The 19,120-nt window shown below is 44.5% G+C and overlaps 1 protein-coding gene across 1 annotated transcript in view; it reads left to right on the top strand.

Annotated features, from left to right (window-relative positions):
- MOCOS (molybdenum cofactor sulfurase) overlaps positions 1-19,120 on the top strand; it is an 87,136-nt gene that overhangs the window by 5,257 nt on the left and 62,759 nt on the right. The window contains exons 2-4 of the mRNA XM_089532380.1: positions 11,889-11,978; positions 15,283-15,349; positions 17,443-18,081. Of these exons, the coding sequence (XP_089388506.1) occupies positions 11,889-11,978; positions 15,283-15,349; positions 17,443-18,081 (796 nt within the window). The remainder of the gene's footprint in view (positions 1-11,888; positions 11,979-15,282; positions 15,350-17,442; positions 18,082-19,120) is intronic.

Raw genomic sequence — 19,120 nt, 5'->3', positions numbered from 1 at the left:
TAGGACAAGGCTTAAAAATGTAGGACCATTTTTTTTAAAGGTCCTACATTTTAAAACCTTGTCCTCCTCCTCCTTCCTGCCTTGGGAGGAAGCCTCGGCCTCCTCTCAGGCCGGGAAGGATGCAAGGGCTGCTCCTCATCGCGGCGATCACCGCTGTGGGAAGCAGCCTCCTCCCGGCCCCCACTCCCTTTCCCGGCCTCTGTGAAGGCTTGGGCCTCCATAGGGGCCGGGAAGGAGGAAGGAGAGCGCCCGTGATCGCGGCGATCGCGGGCAGCCCCCACTCGCTTTCCCGGCCTCTGTGGAGGCCCAAGCCTCCATAGAGGCCGGGAAGGAGGGAGGAGAGCGCCCGCGATCGCGGCGATCGCGGGCAGCCCCCACTCGCTTTCCCGGCCTCTGTGGAGGCCCAAGCCTCCATAGAGGCCGGGAAGGAGGGAGGAGAGCGCCCGCGATCGCGGCGATCGCGGGCAGCCCCCACTCGCTTTCCCGGCCTCTGTGGAGGCCCAAGCCTCCATAGAGGCCGGGAAGGAGGGAGGAGAGCGCCCGCGATCGCGGCGATCGCGGGCAGCCCCCACTCGCTTTCCCGGCCTCTGTGGAGGCCCAAGCCTCCATAGAGGCCGGGAAGGTGGAAGGAGAGCACCCGCGATCGCCGCGATCGCGGGCGGCCCCCACTCGCTTTCCCGGCCTCTGTGGAGGCCCAAGCCTCCATAGAGGCCGGGAAGGAGGGAGGACAGCGCCCGCGATCGCGGCGATCGCGGGCAGCCCCCACTCGCTTTCCCGGCCTCTGTGGAGGCCCAAGCCTCCATAGAGGCCGGGAAGGAGGGAGGAGAGCGCCCGCGATCGCGGCGATCGCGGGCAGCCCCCACTCGCTTTCCCGGCCTCTGTGGAGGCCCAAGCCTCCATAGAGGCCGGGAAGGAGGGAGGAGAGCGCCCGCGATCGCGGCGATCGCGGGCAGCCCCCACTCACTTTCCCGGCCTCTGTGGAGGCCCAAGCCTCCATAGAGGCCAGGAAGGAGGGAGGAGAGTGCCCGCGATCGCCGCGATTGCGGCGATCGCGGGCAGCCCCCACTCGCTTTCCCCGGCCTCTGTGGAGGCCCAAGCCTCCATAGAGGCCGGGAAGGAGGGAGGAGAGCGCCCGCGATCGCGGCGATCGCGGGCAGCCCCCACTCCCTTTCCCAGCCTCTGTGGAGGCTTGGGCCTCCATAGGGGCCGGGAAGGAGGGAGGAGAGCGCCCGCGATCACCGCGATCGCCGCGATCGCGGGCAGCCCCCACTCCCTTTCCCGGCCTCTGTGAAGGCTTGGGCCTCCATAGAGGCCGGGAAGGAGGGAGGAGAGCGCCCGCGATCGCGGCGATCGCGGGCAGCCCCCACTCGCTTTCCCGGCCTCTGTGGAGGCCCAAGCCTCCATAGAGGCCGGGAAGGAGGGAGGAGAGCGCCCGCGATCGCGGCGATCGCGGGCAGCCCCCACTTGCTTTCCCGGCCTCTGTGGAGGCCCAAGCCTCCATAGAGGCCGGGAAGGAGGAAGGAGAGTGCCCGCGATCGCCGTGATCGCGGGCGGCCCCCACTCGCTTTCCCGGCCTCTGTGGAGGCCCAAGCCTCCATAGAGGCCGGGAAGGAGGGAGGAGAGCGCCCGCGATCGCGGCGATCGCGGGCGGCCCCCACTCCCTTTCCCAGCCTCTGTGGAGGCTTGGGCCTCCATAGGGGCCGGGAAGGAGGGAGGAGAGCGCCCGCGATCACCGCGATCGCGGCGATCGCGGGCAGCCCCCACTCCCTTTCCCGGCCTCTGTGAAGGCTTGGGCCTCCATAGAGGCCGGGAAGGAGGGAGGAGAGCACCCGCGATCGCGGCGATCGCGGGCAGCCCCCACTCGCTTTCCCGGCCTCTGTGGAGGCCCAAGCCTCCATAGAGGCCGGGAAGGAGGGAGGAGAGCGCCCGCGATCGCGGCGATCGCGGGCAGCCCCCACTTGCTTTCCCGGCCTCTGTGGAGGCCCAAGCCTCCATAGAGGCCGGGAAGGTGGAAGGAGAGTGCCCGCGATCGCCGCGATCGCGGGCGGCCCCCACTCGCTTTCCCGGCCTCTGTGGAGGCCCAAGCCTCCATAGAGGCCGGGAAGGAGGGAGGAGAGCGCCCGCGATCGCGGCGATCGCGGGCGGCCCCCACTCCCTTTCCCAGCCTCTGTGGAGGCTTGGGCCTCCATAGGGGCCGGGAAGGAGGGAGGAGAGCGCCCGCGATCGCCGCGATCGCCGCGATCGCCGCGATCGCGGGCGGCCCCCACTCCCTTTCCCGGCCTCTGTGGAGGCTTGGGCCTCCATAGAGGCCGGGAAGGAGGGAGGAGAGTGCCCGCGATCGCGGGGATCGCGGGCGGCTCCCACTCGCTTTCCCGGCCTCTGTGGAGGCCCAAGCCTCCATAGAGGCCGGGAAGGAGGGCCAGGACCGCCTGTCATCGCGGCGATCGCCGCGGTGGCAAATGGCCTCCCCCTCCTTCCTGGCCTGGGAGGAAGCCTCGGCCTGCTCCCAGGCCGGGAAGGAGGCGGAGGCCGCCCCTCATCGCGGTGATTGCCGCGGTGGGAAGCGGCCGCCTCCTCCTCTCGGTCTGGGAGCAAGCCTCAGCCGGCTCCCAGGCCGGGAAGGAGGCGGAGGCCGCCCCTCATCGCGGTGATCGCCGCGGTGGGAAGCGGCCGCCTCCTCCTCCTCCTCCCTGGCCTCGCTGGGGCCCGGGAGGGAGCGTCTCCGCGGCTGGAGCTCCAACCGCGGAGAGCCCTCCCAGGCCTCAGAAAGGCCTTGGAGCCGCCGCGGCGGCGGAGGTGGCCGCGGTGGGCGGGGCCGTCCCGGTTTGGGCGCCAAACCGGACCGGGACCGGGATGGCACCGCCCAAACCGGGATTGTCCCGCCGGGGGGCGGGATATGGCAACCCTATGCTCCATCAAAAAGCAGTCATCATCCTTGTCTGCTGAGCAACCTTCTGTCACTGGGTGATGGTGTGGCTGATTAAATAGGTTACCATCCAGTCACCCAGAGATGGTGGAATTGAGCAGGTGAGCTGCTGAAGGGAGGTGCCTGCACTTGCAATAAACAACTTTCTGTGTTGCAGAGTGCTGGTAGGTGGGAGAGAGAAGCCAAGCAGGCAGGCAGTGGTTTGTACCTCTAGACTGTGAGAGGCAAACTTCTAGTTTGCAAGCTTAATGCAGCCCAGAGAGGGGTCTGATTTAGCCTGCAAAGCCTCCATGTACCCATCCGGGTGGTTTCATTAGGGCTGTCCCCTTGTCTTTGAACATTCCTTGGGTCTTTTTAGGATTTGGATCACTACATGCTCCCCTCCCACCAGACTTCTGAAAGCCTGAAAGTAATTTGACCTGCTGCTATGTATTTCTGGTTGCTCACTGCCTTTGGCTGTTAATTTTTGAAATGAAAGAAGGGGAGTATTCTGGTTATGTATCTCTGCATTTCAGACTGAAGATTTACTCCTCATTGCTTAAATTCTGTTGAAACTGTTACAGGGTGTGTGCTTATCCCCTCAGTTCCTTTGGTTCTTTGCTTCTGGAACTGGTAACTTATTGCCTTATAAAGGACAGCCTCTTGGCTTACTTTAGACTAGGGACACTTTTACATTTCAAAAAAATATCTTCCTTTGGGTTACATTGCTTTACCTAGAATTCTTCGTGCTCCAGTGTTGAGAAATGGGTTTTGAGGGTGTTCAGTTGTTTCAAACAACAGCAGCAGCAGCAACAAAGTACACTCTTCTGTGTTAGGGTAGAAAAACTAAAAGCTACTTTGCCTTAGAGCCACACTGACCTCTACAAAATGGTCCCAAAACTTTTTCAAAATTGGAATTCAGCCCTCAAGCTGGATACAGTTCCCAAACGCTCTCTAGACACCACTGTGGGCCATGTGATAAAGAGGGGTGCAGTATAAGCAACCAGTTGTCTTGCTTATACACTTGCCTGCTTTTCACCTCCTCCAAAAAGTGCTAAAATTCAGGACGTGGTTTTAATGTGAGAGCAGTTCCAGTGGGTTTCATGGCGTGTGTGGCTGAAGTTTCAGTGAGAGGAAGAGTGCTTATATGCCCTTTGTCTCCTCTCTTCAAAATAAAAACAGCAGTGTTAAGTACAAGCAGAAGAACATCTCCATAGAATTTAAAGATAATGTGAAAAACAGATTTGCAATGTTAGGCTTAATTGAATGGGAACCCAATGAACATTGGACTGAAGCCAGGGAAGTTATTAGGAGGGAATGCAAAAAGACAGTATCTGTAGCCAAAAAGAAAAAGAAACCTCAATTGATGACAGAGGAAACTCTTCAAGCAGTTAAGAACAGATGAGAAGCAAAAATAATAGGTGACAGAAATGGAGACAGAAACCTGAATTCAATTGTTTAATGACTTATGTCCAGTGACAAGACGTATTATAATAATCAATGCAGAGAAATTGAAGACAACAACAAAAAGGGAAGAACAAAAGATCTTCCACAAAATCTGAGAAATCAAAGGGAAATTTAAACCAAGAATGGGGATGCTCTATGACTATCAGAGAAACATATTCCATTACACAGAAGAAATAAAAAGATAGAGACAATACACTGAAGAACTATATAGAAGAAATGAAAGGATGACTGGTTTGTTCAAGAAGAACCATGTGCAGATGAACCTTCAATTTTAAAAAGTGAAGTGGAAGTTGCACTCAGAGTATTTGGGATACCAGAGCTGCTGCAATCCCCAGAGACAGAATCTACTCTAGTTTTAACCAAAATCTGTCAAAAATATGGAAAACAAAACAATGGACCACGGATTGGAAATGTTCAATATATTTCCTAATTTCCAAGGGAACACTAGGGATTGCAGTAACCACAAGACGTTTGTATTAATTTCCCATGCCAGCAAAGTGTTGCTCAAAATTCTGCAACAAAGACTTTTAACATATATAGAGCAAGCAAGGCCAGCTATCCAAGCTGAGTTCAGGAATGGAAGAGGCACCAGGGATCATATTGCAAACATATGTTGGATAATGGCATGTACCAAAGCATTTCAAAAGCAAATTAGCCTGTGCTATATAAATGATAGAAAAGCCTTTGATTGTGTAGATCATGAAAAGCTATGGATCATTCTTAAAGACATACATGTGCCATAACAGCTGATTGTCCTGATGCATAACTTGTGGTCAGGACAAGAGATTGCTATCAGGACAGAATACAGAGAAATGGAATGGTTTCCAAAATGCAAGGAGGTCAGGCAAGGTTGCATTTGTCACCTTATCTGTTTAATTTACATGCCAAATATATCGTACACAAATTAGGATTAGACTCTGATGAAGGATGAAGGAACAGAAATAATTTAAGATATGCAGATGACACCATACAACTAATAGAAAATATTAAAGACTTGGAACGATTACTGAAGAAATTCAAGGGAAGAGGTACTAAAGGAGGTTTACAACAGAACATTCAGAAAACAAAAATAATGGCTACGGATGATTTACATAACTTTAAAGTAGATTATGAAGGCATCAAGATAGTTCTAGATTTCCTATACCTTGGTTCAATCATGTTTCAGAGTGGACGTTGCGGTCAAGAAATCAGAAGAGTAGGACTTGGAAGGCCAGCTATGAAGAAAATAAATAGGTCCTGAAGTGTAAAGATATATAATTGAATACTAAAGTTAGCATTGCCCATGCTAACGTATTTCCCACCTCTATGTATGGCTGAGAAAGCTAAGCAGTGAATAAAATTGATAGGAAGAAAATCAACTCATTTGAGATGCCATGCTGGAGGTGAGTTCTGCAGATACCAGACTGCTAAAAAGACAAATAAATGGGTCCTAGAGCAAATCAAGCCTGAACTCTCCCTAGAAGCCAAGATGATTAAACTGAAGCTGTTGTACTTTGGCCATATTGTGAGAAGATATGACCCACTAGAAAAGACCATAATGCATAGAAGGATGTAAGAAAAGAGGAAGACCACATTCCGGATGGATAGACTCAATCAAAGAAACCATTGTCCTGAGTCTGTAAGACCTGAACAGAGCTATTGATGACAGGGTGACTTGGAGGTCTCGCATTCATAGGGTTGCCATAAAGTCAGCTTGACAGCAGTTAACAACAAATGTGCTTTATGTCATTACATCGACCATCTATAATCATCTATTTTTGACAATCCCTGAAAGAGAAGATTTGTAAAACCTCTTCAGACAGAAGTCTTTCTCTTCCCAGAAATAGTTGACCTTAAAAAGCTGAAATGTTGTAAACATGTCGGTCTGAACCTAAACCAGATTTGCAAAATTTTCTAGATTTCAGAAGTGGTGGTTTATGAACACTTTCCTTTTTTATTTAGTTCTGCACCCTTCCCTCATTGGTTTACTAATTCATGTCAGTTAATGTTAATTTTCAAAATATGTTTGTTTGTTCCTATTTCTCCCTGATTTTTGTCTGATATCCTAGGACATCAAGTCATGTGGAATATCCTGAGAGCTGCCAACTCTTTAATTTTAGTCCTGTTTCTTTCATTTTAAGAAAAGATGAATCTTCTGTTCCATTTTGGCACATAGGACCTAACCCTTCACTGTTTTTTTAAAAAATGTCAATGGGTTGTTGATGTAGCTCTAAAACTGCTTTTGTATTTTGCTGTGTCTTCCTTTACCTGCACCACCTGATTTGTGGACATGTACTGGGTTAATTTGCTTTAGGCTGCAATGTGTCTGTGTCTAAAGGCCTTGCAGTAAGCACTTTGACTTAACGCTTACATCTGAGCAGACATGCAGAGTATGGCATTTTCATTTTTATGTGGATAAATGTCACCCCTTGGCTCCAGCTGCCAAAATAGCTGTCTTGCTGTCTCCCCACACTCAGCCCCACTTCACAGGCTTGAATGGGGAAGGAAACCCTTAAAATGTTTGAACTGCTACTCCAAACTTCACCAGATCTTTATCCATTCTTAAGAAGCCTGAATACATTTGTCAGAAATAGTTCTTTCTCAGAACAATATAGTATGCCTTTCCCATAAAAATGCAAATGTGTCGCCTGTTTTTGATTTGCTGTATCTATGGTAATCTTTTTTTTATTGGATCAGTTGAAATTTGGTACATTTGTAGACTTCATTGATCACATTGTTACTACCACATTCCTAGTGCCAAATTAGTAGTGCAATGGCTATTTGTAAGCAATAGAGGCTGATAATGTAGGAACCTTTTTTCTTTTGGTTTCATGCCTCAAAGGGTCGTTTTCACACTCCTTTACTTTCAAAGAAAGCTGTATTATGTATCAAAGCGAATGCTGTTCATGTGCTTCAGGTCTGTTGAGAACTGACAGTTCTCGGAAGTGTCATTACTGTGAGGCTTGATGCCCCTCATTTAGTAGACATGCTTGAAAACAAGAATTAACATTTCAAGGTAGCAATTATCTATAAAGGTTCTTTTAAAAATAATGCATTCTGGTGCACTTTGTACTCAACGTCTAATCAATATATGTAATGCCTTTACACATGGTAAAGATAATGATTATGTACATTGCTATTTTGTGCAAGTAATAAATCAGTGAGTCTGTACTTGTAGGTCTGAAACAGATTTGATTTCAAGCTGCCATTGCAAAATGCTTGTATTTTAGTATAGCAACACCTGTTCATTCAGAGCTGCATTGTGGGGAGAAAGATTAGCAGCCTGTTTCTACCTACCTGCCCAACTTAGATCTGGTGCCTTTAAAGGTTTACTTTCCTCCAGAAGGCCTGAGAGAAGAACAGGCTGCTGATAGTAAGACCACTTGTAGGAATGCCCTTTCTTGCTCTGGCAGGGAGAGGACATCAGGAGAATCCTGAAGGAATGGTCACCAGGGCTCAGGTTATGGCTATGAGGACTCTTTCTCTATGATAAGGCAGTGGTGGACAAGGGGCAGCCCTCTAGATATTGTAAGTTTGCAATACCCATCATTGGCTATGTTGCCAAGACTGATGGGAATTGCATTCCACTAGCATCCAGAGGGCTCCCCTTATTCTGATAAATAGGGAGAAAGCTGCCAGAAGGCCAGATGCTTAGACCATGTCTGAAATAATTTCATCGTGTGCTATGTACACTTAACCTTTGAATAAAAGGAGTAGGAAAGGAAACCTATTAGGGCTTTAAAAGTATATGATTGATTTTAGCTTAGGCTTTCATAAATTTCAATCCATTTCTTCAGATTCATTGGTGAAGTGCCATACTGAAGCAAGAGGTGTTTAAGCATAGTTACATAAATGTAGAGGTGTGATCAGAGTGTAATGGGATGCAAATTGTGACACTGGCTGTAAACCTTCAAAGGGTTGTGTAAGACTATACAGGTTTGTCAAGCAGCTATCTTCTTAGCCTTGAGGTGTCAGTGCAATCCATTTAGCTTACCCAAAGGTTTGTTACTTAGAAGTAAGAGACTTTTCTGATAATGTTTTATTACATTTGCAGACATAATAAGAACTTGTTTACTAATATATGTAGTATTCCTTGTTGTTATCCATCCTTGAGTCAATCTCAACCCATGGCGACCCTGTGGATGAGACATCTCCAATCCTGTTCCTGAGGGTCTTGGAAGCAATGATTTTGTGCCCAGGAAGATTGAAATGTTCTTCCACGGTTTTTTGTTTGTTTGTTTATTTTGCCTTTGTAATATCAGCTTTCTCTCAATTGATTCTCTTGGATGGAGATCAGTTGAAACAGGCACTGATTTATTTAAAGATAGTGTCCGTCCCCCCTCCTGAAAATGGCTCTTGGAATAATCAGCTGTTAAATTAGAACCTCAAAAGTATATGCATTCACTTTTGCCTCCCCCATGCCAGAATTAATTGGAAATCTGGTTGAGTTATTGTTGCAAATGATTTATTAAATAATTTGTGGGGTCAAAATAGACAACTCAGAATAAATTTATGTGGATGCTTCTGGGTCTACTGCCACTTACCCCAACTGCCTATATTGGAGCAGAAGTGCACTTTAAGCCAGTAGTGTAGTTTATCCAATGTGCTAGATTGGTCTATTAAAAAAAGAAGAAAAATAACTAAGTTGGTTAACAAATGTGCAGCAAAGCAGTTAAGATTGCACTCCATATATGCTTGCGTAAAATAGCTGTGACTTGATCTTAAGGAATTTGCTTTTAGTTTGCAGTTTAGTCAGAAAAGTATTAATTATTAACAGGTGACTTCAGGAATATTACATTAGGTTAGATACTGAAGTAATTGACATTTCTAGATTATCTAAAGTTTTATGTCCTAAAAACATAGCAGGCTGAAGACAAATATTTGCCTGAGCTTTCTTCACAGATTATCGTACAGCAATTCGTCCACGGGATACACACGCGATTTAAAAGTCAAGATGTATTTTACTCCACTTCCCCATAGTAAGGCAGTATGTGATCTGTATGCAATCTATGCTTCTCTGGTCTTCTTACAAAGTTTTTCAAACACGGGATTTGAAAAACTGCATGAGAAGCCTGGAGAAATGCAGATTGCATACTGCCTGTCTAATGCAACAAACAACATTGCCCTGAAATGGCAGGCAGGCAGGCAGTCTGAGGCCAGAAACAGATGGGCCAAATAAGGCAGCTTCTGGCCCCTTTGGGGTGTGTGGCTAGATGATGCATGCCCCCAACGCAGCCGGAAGTTGTGAGGAGGCTGCCAAAGGCAGCCTGTAGCCGCTGGCAAAAGGAGTGGCAAAAACTGCTCCTGCTGGTGGCCAGTTAGGGATCATGGCAGCAGCCTGCTTTGAGAGTGGGCCGTGTGGTGGCTGTGATCCCCATACAATCGGGGCAAGAGTGGCCTTTGGCCTGTCTGCTTCAGCCCTGAGTTACCATAGAAAATTTAGAGTGGTCTAAGACTTCTGTGAGGTAGGGGCAGATCCCAGGATTACTATCTTCATTCACAGTAGTGAACAAATAAGCAAGGGTAAATTGCCAGGGCATTAAAGAAGTGACAACCTGGTGAAGCAATTTAAGAGCAAGCACCATGTGATACTGGATAGAGACAGAAGAATCCCAGTAGCTAGTTTGAAGGGCAGGAAAAATGAATGCTTAATCCTCTGGCAGAACCAGTTCTTGGTCTTTTTTCCCTCCTGAAGCGGCTTAGGTAGGCAACTATGGAAATATGAGTTGAAGGATGTATGGAAACATGAGATAGAGGTTTCCATTGTCAGCCTGTATAAGGCTTCACTAAATGCCTTCATAGGGATTAGGGAGATTATCAGGGGGATTTCTGGGCCGCTAGTAATGCATCCTCTCATCACCTCTTGCTTCCATGTGCTGCGTCATTGAATATCATCAGTTGAAAAGTATCCTCTCCTCAAATTAGTTGTCATTTCACTATCAGTACTATATCTTTTCATTAGTGAAACTTTAACAGGCTTAAATTGACTGGTGCTCTCTGCTTGCTGCCCTGATTCAAGGAGCGAGAAGCATCTGAAGAGCAATGCACTGCCTCTCTATCTACTTCTCTGCATGCTTCTGCCAAGTGTTGCTGCCTGATGTTCCACAGCCTTCACTCTTTTTCTGTGAAGTCGATCAGCTGTAGAGGTGGAGATCCTCTCCATTGGTAGAAAATTCAGAACTCTAATCAAAGATTGGCATAAAACCATTTGATGGTATGAAGAAACCATTCTTCTCCACATCCATGCAGTAATGTGATTAATAGCAATAGCAAGTACATATCTATACCGTTTATCAGTGAACTAGCACTCCCTAATCCGTTTACAATGTGTAAGCCAATTGCCCCCAACAAGCTGGGTATTCATTTTACCAACCTACAAAAGGCTGAGTGGACTCTGGAGTCCTGCATGATTGAACCTGTGAGTTGTTGCTGTGCCAGTATTTAACCACTGTGTCACCAGGGCTCCTAAAGTAGTTATCTCTAAACATTGTTTTTGGAACATGATATCTAGGCAGGTACAGTAAAATATTTTAGTAGTTTCATTCACCAGGAAAAGAAAAAATATGTTTAAGAAAGAGAGAAATGCTACACCTCTGCAGCATTATATCATCTGCTTGGATTTTTGTACGTAAAATGTACTTGATGTGTAAACGTACACATTTGTCATGTCATGCCTGTGTGAATGTTCTCAAAATATCTGGGATCAGATATCAGTGATAGATAGGGCTAACATTATTAAATGTTTTGGCTTTCAGTCTTGAAATCAGAGTGGGGCCCAAGTATACAGAGCTTAGTCACTTGGGACTTACAGCAACTAAAAAAAATCCGTTTGAGAATCTAGCTATTTCTAAATACATTGCATGACATCCAGGGTAGTCCTGCTTTTTAACTTTGTTTTTATATTATTTACATTTTTCTTGGTTATCTGATGTGGTGACTGGTATTGTTTTTCTAATGTGTCAGGATCTGATACCATATTTTTGCCCATTGGCTACAACTGCTTCTTTCTTTCTTGGAAACTCACTGTGGACAGGCAGACAATGGCTTGCAGTCTGACACCAGTCCATAGATCACCACCTTGAGGACCCTTGGTTTACATTACATGTTTTGCACTCTGTTCTCTGAAATTTCTTAAAGCTTGAATGTGTTTTGCTTGGTTTGCTGGGTTTGGACCCAGATTTTAGCTAGACCACATAGTGCCTGTTTTCACCATGAACTAGTCTGATTTCCAGCTTCTATTAAAAATAATGACAATAGTCAAATACAGATAAAATATGCATACAGGAATCATTGTGTGCAATTGTTTTTTGAGAAATGAGCCACTTCTGCCTTTCAGTGTTTCTAGCCAGTGTGACTCATGATATGGAGTGGGAAATCAGTGGAGGGGTTACTTTGCTCTTTATCAAGCTACCATGTGATTTGCATAATTAGAAAACAATCTATACAAAATGAAAACTAGGCTACCAGATTTTTGGAACTAGAGTGTGACAACCCTAATAATTCAGTATGTAATACGTTTTCATTTTTTCTATTGCAGGAATTACTTATCTTGACCATGCAGGCACTGCTGTCTTTCCACAGAGTTTGCTGAAAGCCTTCACTGATGACCTTAGTGAAAATGTTTATGGTAAGCAGAAATCAAGAAGTCTAGATCATTTCTCCACCTCATTTTGCAATGACAGAAGTTAAAAATGCTCTAGTACTTGAATTTATTTAAACACACACACACAGATGCCAAATTTAGCATTGAGTAGGTACCGAGGAACCAAGACTGTCTAGGCCCACCAACTCGCTGTCCTGTTAGCTGCACATTTTAAGCTAGCCTTATCTTTTAGAACATGCAGAAGAGAGTATAACAGAGTTGTTCCTTTTATGAATGCAGTGTATTCCAATGTATTAGCAAAGGAACCGAAGTTGTGTGCTAACAGGACAGCTACAGCTACTAAGAGAAGAGTTATGACTGAGAATTGATTGACCCATACAGAGGAATGGGTTGATAGATTTCCAAGGTAGAAAAAGAGAATCCCATTATGTGGAATCACAGTTCTGAACACTCTTCTACATTAAATAAAAGGTATCTGCACAGAGAAAATAGGAGGAAGCAGGCAGGACTGAACCATTTGTTTTTCAGATCTGCTGGTTTAACAATGTATACTTGTCCCTCCACATTAGTTGGGGTTAGGGGCACAGCACACCCATGAATGTGGAAAAACCACAGATAACAAAAGTTCTATGTTTTTACCTAAGAGAACACCTCTCTTGGAATCTCTAGGTTTTCCAGTGCAACTTTGTGGTCAACATCTTCCAATCATTGAGCACAGAATTGAGCTGGAGCCTCAAATGCCTAGTGGAGTGTTCTCTCTAGGAATTTCTAGGTCTTTCAGTGTGACTTTTGGTTAAAGTTGACCATAGAGTTGCGATGGAGGATGTAGATATTCTTAGAGGGAACATATTAATAAAATCTGTGAATAATCAAATCAGCAAAAGTCAAAGACACAAATGTATTATTATTCACCAGGGGCGCATTCCCACTTACATTGAAATTGGAGTGTGATTCGCATTTGCTCCATGTTGGTTAATCAATTCCAAAAGGTCCCTTGTTACCATTATGAAAGCAGATCTTTTCATTATCCCCTTGTAATCACTTTTTTTGGTGTGATTGTCATCTCCACTAGTTTGCACCGCTTCAAAATGCATGTTAATCATCTGTGCATCATCAGTGACATAAGCGGGTCCCTCCTGATCCAAGGGTGGCAGGAGGGAGGGATACTCCCGGAGGTCCCTCCCAAGCCCTTGCCACCCTGGGATCAGGGATCCAAGGGTGGCAGGGGGAGTGAGACCCCCGGAGATCTGACCCAGGCACCTGGGATCAGGCAATCCAAGTGTGGCTCCCAGACCCCTGCCACCCTTGGATTGCCCAAGGTGTGTGTGTACACACACACACACACACACACACACACACACACACACATATCAATCAATCGAATAGTCTATCAATTTATTTATTTTTTAAAAGTTCAAAGGCAGTGCTGAGACGGGAGGAAGGTGAATCTGCTAAAAACTGAGAAGGGATGGTAAACACCCTTCTGCCACTAGTCCCTCCCCTCCAGAATGAATCGATTCTGATCCGTCGTTTCCACTTATTGTACTTGCTTCAGAATTGATTCTTCTGAAAAGAACCACTTTGAAACTACTCTCTGGACAAACAGTTTTTTGTCTTTACCTCGATCACGACAGGATTTGATCACATTGCGACAGGGACCGGTTTCAAATGGGAACGAGGGTCATTTACACCGATCGGCAATTCGCTGTATTTCATAGTGGGAACAAGCCCTAGGTGTTTTTGCAGTGAGAAATGTTCAAAATTACACCCCTAGCCCATTGTTTGGTGGTACAATCTCTTGCTTCAAAATTTTGTAGCTTAATTTTAATCTGTTTTTTGAAAATGGAAAATTATGAAGAAGATGAAGTGCTGCTTTCTTATTTCACCTTATACACGGAAATGTAATTGAGTAAAAATGTTATTTTGTCACTCAGGGGAGAAATCCGAACACCTGATTGGGCCACATTAAATACATGAATGGCCAGTTACCAATCACTACTATTAAGGGCTAATCTAAACATGCACATGTGTGATGTGGCCACTTAAAGCTGATGTTTCCATGGAATCCATTTCTACCATCTCCTTTTAAAATGCTGAGTTTGCGATGATACAAATATCTGTTGTGCCATTACAGATCAAACAAGTTATGACTTGGTACTGCAACTCTCAAATGATGAACTTGTGTAAATGAGCTATATCTTGGCTGACAAAAATGGTACATTTTTTTGCAAATCAGCTAAGACAAATTAAGGCAAAATGACCATGAACAGCTTAGTTGGCTCTGCATGCTGTCATAAGGTCTTGAGATCATTAAACTAAAATAAAATAAATACCACATCGATCCTAATCCACATCTAGAATGGGAAACATGAGGAAGTCATGTGCAAAATCAGGTTGGCTGCATTTGAGTTAAGAATAGCCAGGCAGCCTAACAAGTAGGGGTGCACAAAGTTATTAGAGAAGGAACGGTTAATTAATGACACTCCAGATTTTATTGAGCTGCAACTTCCATCACTCCCAGCCTGTGTTGCAGAGGAGGATGGTGGTTACAGTCTTACAATCCCTGGAAGGACAAAAGTTGCCACCCTTACATTAGTACCTTATTTTCCTTCCCTAACAAAAAAGATTCCAAACCTACGTTAGGGATGGCTTATAGAAAGATCCCTGCCTTCTCATATTGGCATCCTTTAAGAGAACTACCTTCCCTTTGGAAAGTTATTGTAATGAAATAATTTATTGTGGTACTGTAACACAGTATCAACTAGGGAACAACAGACAGCTCAGTGGCAGAGCAGATGCTTTGAAAGCAGAAGACCTGAGGATCAATTCTTGGTGTCTCCAGCCAGAGAAAGAAAAGATCCTATTTGAAACCCTACAGAGTTGCTTCCAATAACAATAGACAAAGCTCTGTGCAATCACTTTATTCAAATCCCAAACGGAATGGCTATGACTTGGAACAGATCCAGGTTGGATTTGCCTGATCAGGGGCCAGATCAGATTGGGTCATTCTAAAATGATTTGGACCTATGTGGTGAATTGGCCTGCTGGTCTCATTAAAATGAAAAGCCAGAGAGAATGCCTTCAGCAGCAAGATATGAGAAATACTTCATGGTGGTGAGGAGACTCCACTATATGTATTTTGTGGGAGCTTCACTTTAATTCATGGCTAGTTAAAGGATTTCTTTGATAAACTGCTAAGACTTTCACAGCACTGCAGTAAGGTGTAAAATGAATGCTGTGTTCAGTTAAACTATTTTAGGGGACAGTGCTTTGTTTCAAAGATTACATCTATTTTTTTATAAAGCACTGAGGCCTTTTTACTTCCTAGGTAACCCTCACAGCAAGAACATCAGTAGCAAACTGACATATGACACCATTGAACATGTTCGATACAGGTACAACAAACTTCATTTTAGTCATGTCTGTTGTGCTTCATGTTTATATTTGGACATTTCAGTTTATTTCATAAATCTCTTGTATTAACTATATTGCACTTGATCTGTTCATCATTTCTAGAAATGACAAGTCTCAATATATCTTTAGCTGAAAGAAATCATAGGCTTGTTACAGACTGCCAAAATAAAGCTGCTTCGGGTCTTTTTGGAGGTATGCTATTTAAATGATGCATGGGTCCTAAGAGTCCGGAGGTCACGCCAAAGCCACACTCCATTCCTAAGCACTGGAGTGCAGCTTTGGTGCAGCTTCCAGATTCTTAGGATGCATACATTTAAACAGCATACCTCCAAAGAGACCCGAAGCAGCTTTATTTTGGCAGTCTGTAACAGGCCAAAGTCTTGTATAGTTCTTGCTGACATGTGAAGGGTCTCCCAAAGTTTTTTGTGGGTTTTTTGGGCTATGTGGCCATGTTCTAGAAGAGTTTATTCCTGACATTTAGCCAGCATCTGTGGCTGGCATCTTCAGAGAATACTGGCATGGAAGAGAGTTTATATATACTGTGTGACCCTGGGTAGAGAGGGGTGATAGGAGGAAAGTTAGTAAGCAGAATAGATGTGCTTTCCTGGTCTAGAATTTTCCAGGTGTCTTGGAATTGTTTCTCCCCGTATAGATTTCCAATGTGAAGTCGAAGGCTTTCATGGCTGGCATCCATAGTTTTTTGTGGGTTTTTCATGCTATGTGGTCATGTTCTAGAAGAGTTTATTCCTGACACGGATGCCAGTCATAAAAGTATATTATATTATATTATATTATATTATATTATATTATATTATATTATATTTGCTCTCTTCCATGCCAGCATTCTCTGAAGATGCCAGCCACAGATGCTGGTGAAACATCAATAATAAACTCTTCTAGAACATGGCCACATAGCCAAAAAACTACAAATGCCAGCCTGGCTGCCCGCACATGGGCCAGCTTTTGGCCACTCCGGCAGCATGGCGTTTAACCGGAGCGCTTGAAAACCAGCTTTTGACTGCAGCAGGGTAGAAAAGCCGGCTTTTTGCCAACACAAAAATGAGTGGCAATTCCCCACTTATTTTTGGGCTGGCAAAAAGGCAGATTGGGGTCACAGCGTGGGGTTTTCTCAGGGGCGGTCTGTTTCACCCCTTATTTCTTTTTTATAGTATACCACTTGGCTCCAGTTAGGAACAATCTTGTCCCAATCTCAAATATTTTCTTTCTCTCTCTCTCTCTTGGAAGTAAATAAATTCCATTGATTTGAATAGAATTTTCCAAGGAAGCATATTTAGTCACAGAAACAGAATTTATTGATAATGTATGGGAAATGTGTATTGTATCAGTGCTTTATTTATTTAGCACTCATTGGTGATGCTGAGATTATTCAGATTTTATCGAAATGTCCTGATTTTTTACCTTCAATTGTTAGCAATGTCTTCCTCAAAACAACAGTGTTGAAACTGCTAACACACACAACAGTCTCCTATGACCTTTAATGCACAGTAAGAAACATCTGATATGGTACCTTTTCAGTATTGATTTGTCCTTTTCAAAGGTCACTAAATGGAGACTGTACAAATGAATGAAACAAGAGCACTTCACTGTGTTCAGTGCATCTACTTAAAAGCATATCTGAAGCTTTGATGACTCAGTTACTCATACTTGCTTAGGAATTTCTTGTAGTTCATCTAATTAATTATCTACTTTTATGCAGTTGTAACCCACTCTTCAGTAATAGTTAGGCAGTGTTCATTCAGATGAGATAGTGGATCTCTCATCTATGGGTGCGTTAACATTTTCCCTCCATATAAACACAAACAACAGCAAATAATTCCCAGAATTAATTATTTTGTTCATGTGTTTAATTAAATTATATTTTAAAATTTCAACTTCATAAACAATATGATGCATACCTTTGAACTTCAATAATGGAAAACAGAATGTAGCCACATATCTTGTCTGCATAAATTTTGGTTTAGATGCTAGAATCAGACACATCAGCCAAGAAAAGTATTTTAGTACTTTTCAAATACCTCTTAAAAGTTGCTGTGTTTCCCTCATTCTTTTGCAGGATATTACAGCACTTCAATACAACTGTGGAAGACTATACTGTTATTTTCACTTCAGGCAGCACAACTGCACTCAAGCTGGTTGCAGAGACTTTTCCTTGGATGCCTGAAACCTTGCAGGATCCTGGCAGCCGGTTTTGCTACCTCACTGATAGCCACACGTCTGTGGTGGGCATGAGAGGAATTACTACTGCAATGAATGTCTTGTTCATTCCAGTGAAACCAAAGGAAATGTTGTCAGGGACAAATGACATGGTAGCTGAGGAGAAGAGCAATAGAACACCTCACCTCTTCTGTTTTCCTGCTCAGAGTAATTTCTCAGGCACTAAATATCCCCTTGCCTGGATACAAAAGATAAAATCTGGGGAACTGTGCCCCGTTAAGGTTCAGGGGAAATGGTTTGTACTCTTGGATGCAGCATCTTATGTTAGCACTGCTCCATTAGACTTAAGTCTTCACCAAGCAGACTTTGTACCAGTATCATTCTATAAGATATTTGGGTTTCCCACTGGTTTAGGTGCCCTAATAGTAAAGAATGAAGTTGCTTCTTGCTTGAAAAAAAACTATTTTGGAGGAGGAACCGCAGCTGCCTATTTGGCAGAAGAGGATTTCTATTCACCAAGACAATCCATGGCTGAAAGGTAAAACCACAGACATGCTTTTCTTTAATTCCCTGGTTACATAGGTTTCCAGTCATAGTGACTGGATCAGTTTAAATATTGTGAATCGATTCCTCTGCATTATAGTTTAGTCATAGTTTAAAATTTAGAGCCCAAAGACTGTGCTCTTCTATTCCGTCTTCCCCTTCCTGGTTTATCTAACAGCATTTTGCCATAATATTAGAATCAAGTATTTAGTTAGCTGTAACCAGTCCCAAGTCATGATTTGATGGAGACTTGTAAAGTATTGTTTGGAAGCAATGCTAGTTTGCTAAATTTGGGCATCATAAGAAATCATAAGTATGCCTGAACTGATACGTGAACCAAGCCATTGCCTGAATAACACAAGCCCAGAGTCTTGGTTTTGTGTATTCACTATATGAAATTCATTTTGAAAGAAGTAAGACGTAGTTTAAAAAAAACCTGTAAATATGATCCCTGAAGTAAATGAGAGGTGAGGTGACTAAACTAAAAATTATTTTGAGAAAATGCTAAAAATCCTAAATTTGCACCAGATATATTATAAGACTTTGTTTGACTATATAATGTAATTTTGTTGTTCTTTGCCATCAAATCAGCTTTGACTTTTATTGTGGCTCAATGAATGAGAGAACCATCAACAGCTTTGATCAGGTCTTGTAAACTCAGGGGTGAAGCAGACTGGTGGCTTGGAGTGACCTGTGGCTGCTCCAGCTGCAATCAGTCCCCGATCGTCCTGGGACCGCAGCTACTGGACAGCCCAGGACTGAAGCAGGCCTTCACCATGGTCCTGAATGAGCTGCTGGCAAGGAGCGGCTTTTTTCTCTCTTCTATTGCTGGTGGCTTCAGGCTGCCTCAGAGTGGCTTCCAGCCATGTTGGGAGCATCCATTGTATAAACACCATGTCCCCCGAAGCAGAGGAAAGCTGGTCTATTTGGCCCTCTGTTTTGGGTCTCAGAGCTTTCTTAGTTGTGTCAATTCATCTTTGATGTGGTCTTACTTTTTTTCCTACTGCTTCCTAGTTTTCCAAGTGAGTTGTGCC

Source organism: Sceloporus occidentalis, unplaced genomic scaffold, assembly GCF_023333645.1.
Source record: "Sceloporus occidentalis isolate IW3139 unplaced genomic scaffold, rSceOcc1.0.p SCAF_7, whole genome shotgun sequence".
Taxonomy (NCBI): domain Eukaryota; kingdom Metazoa; phylum Chordata; class Lepidosauria; order Squamata; family Phrynosomatidae; genus Sceloporus; species Sceloporus occidentalis.
This window is presented reverse-complemented; position numbering and strand designations above follow the sequence as displayed.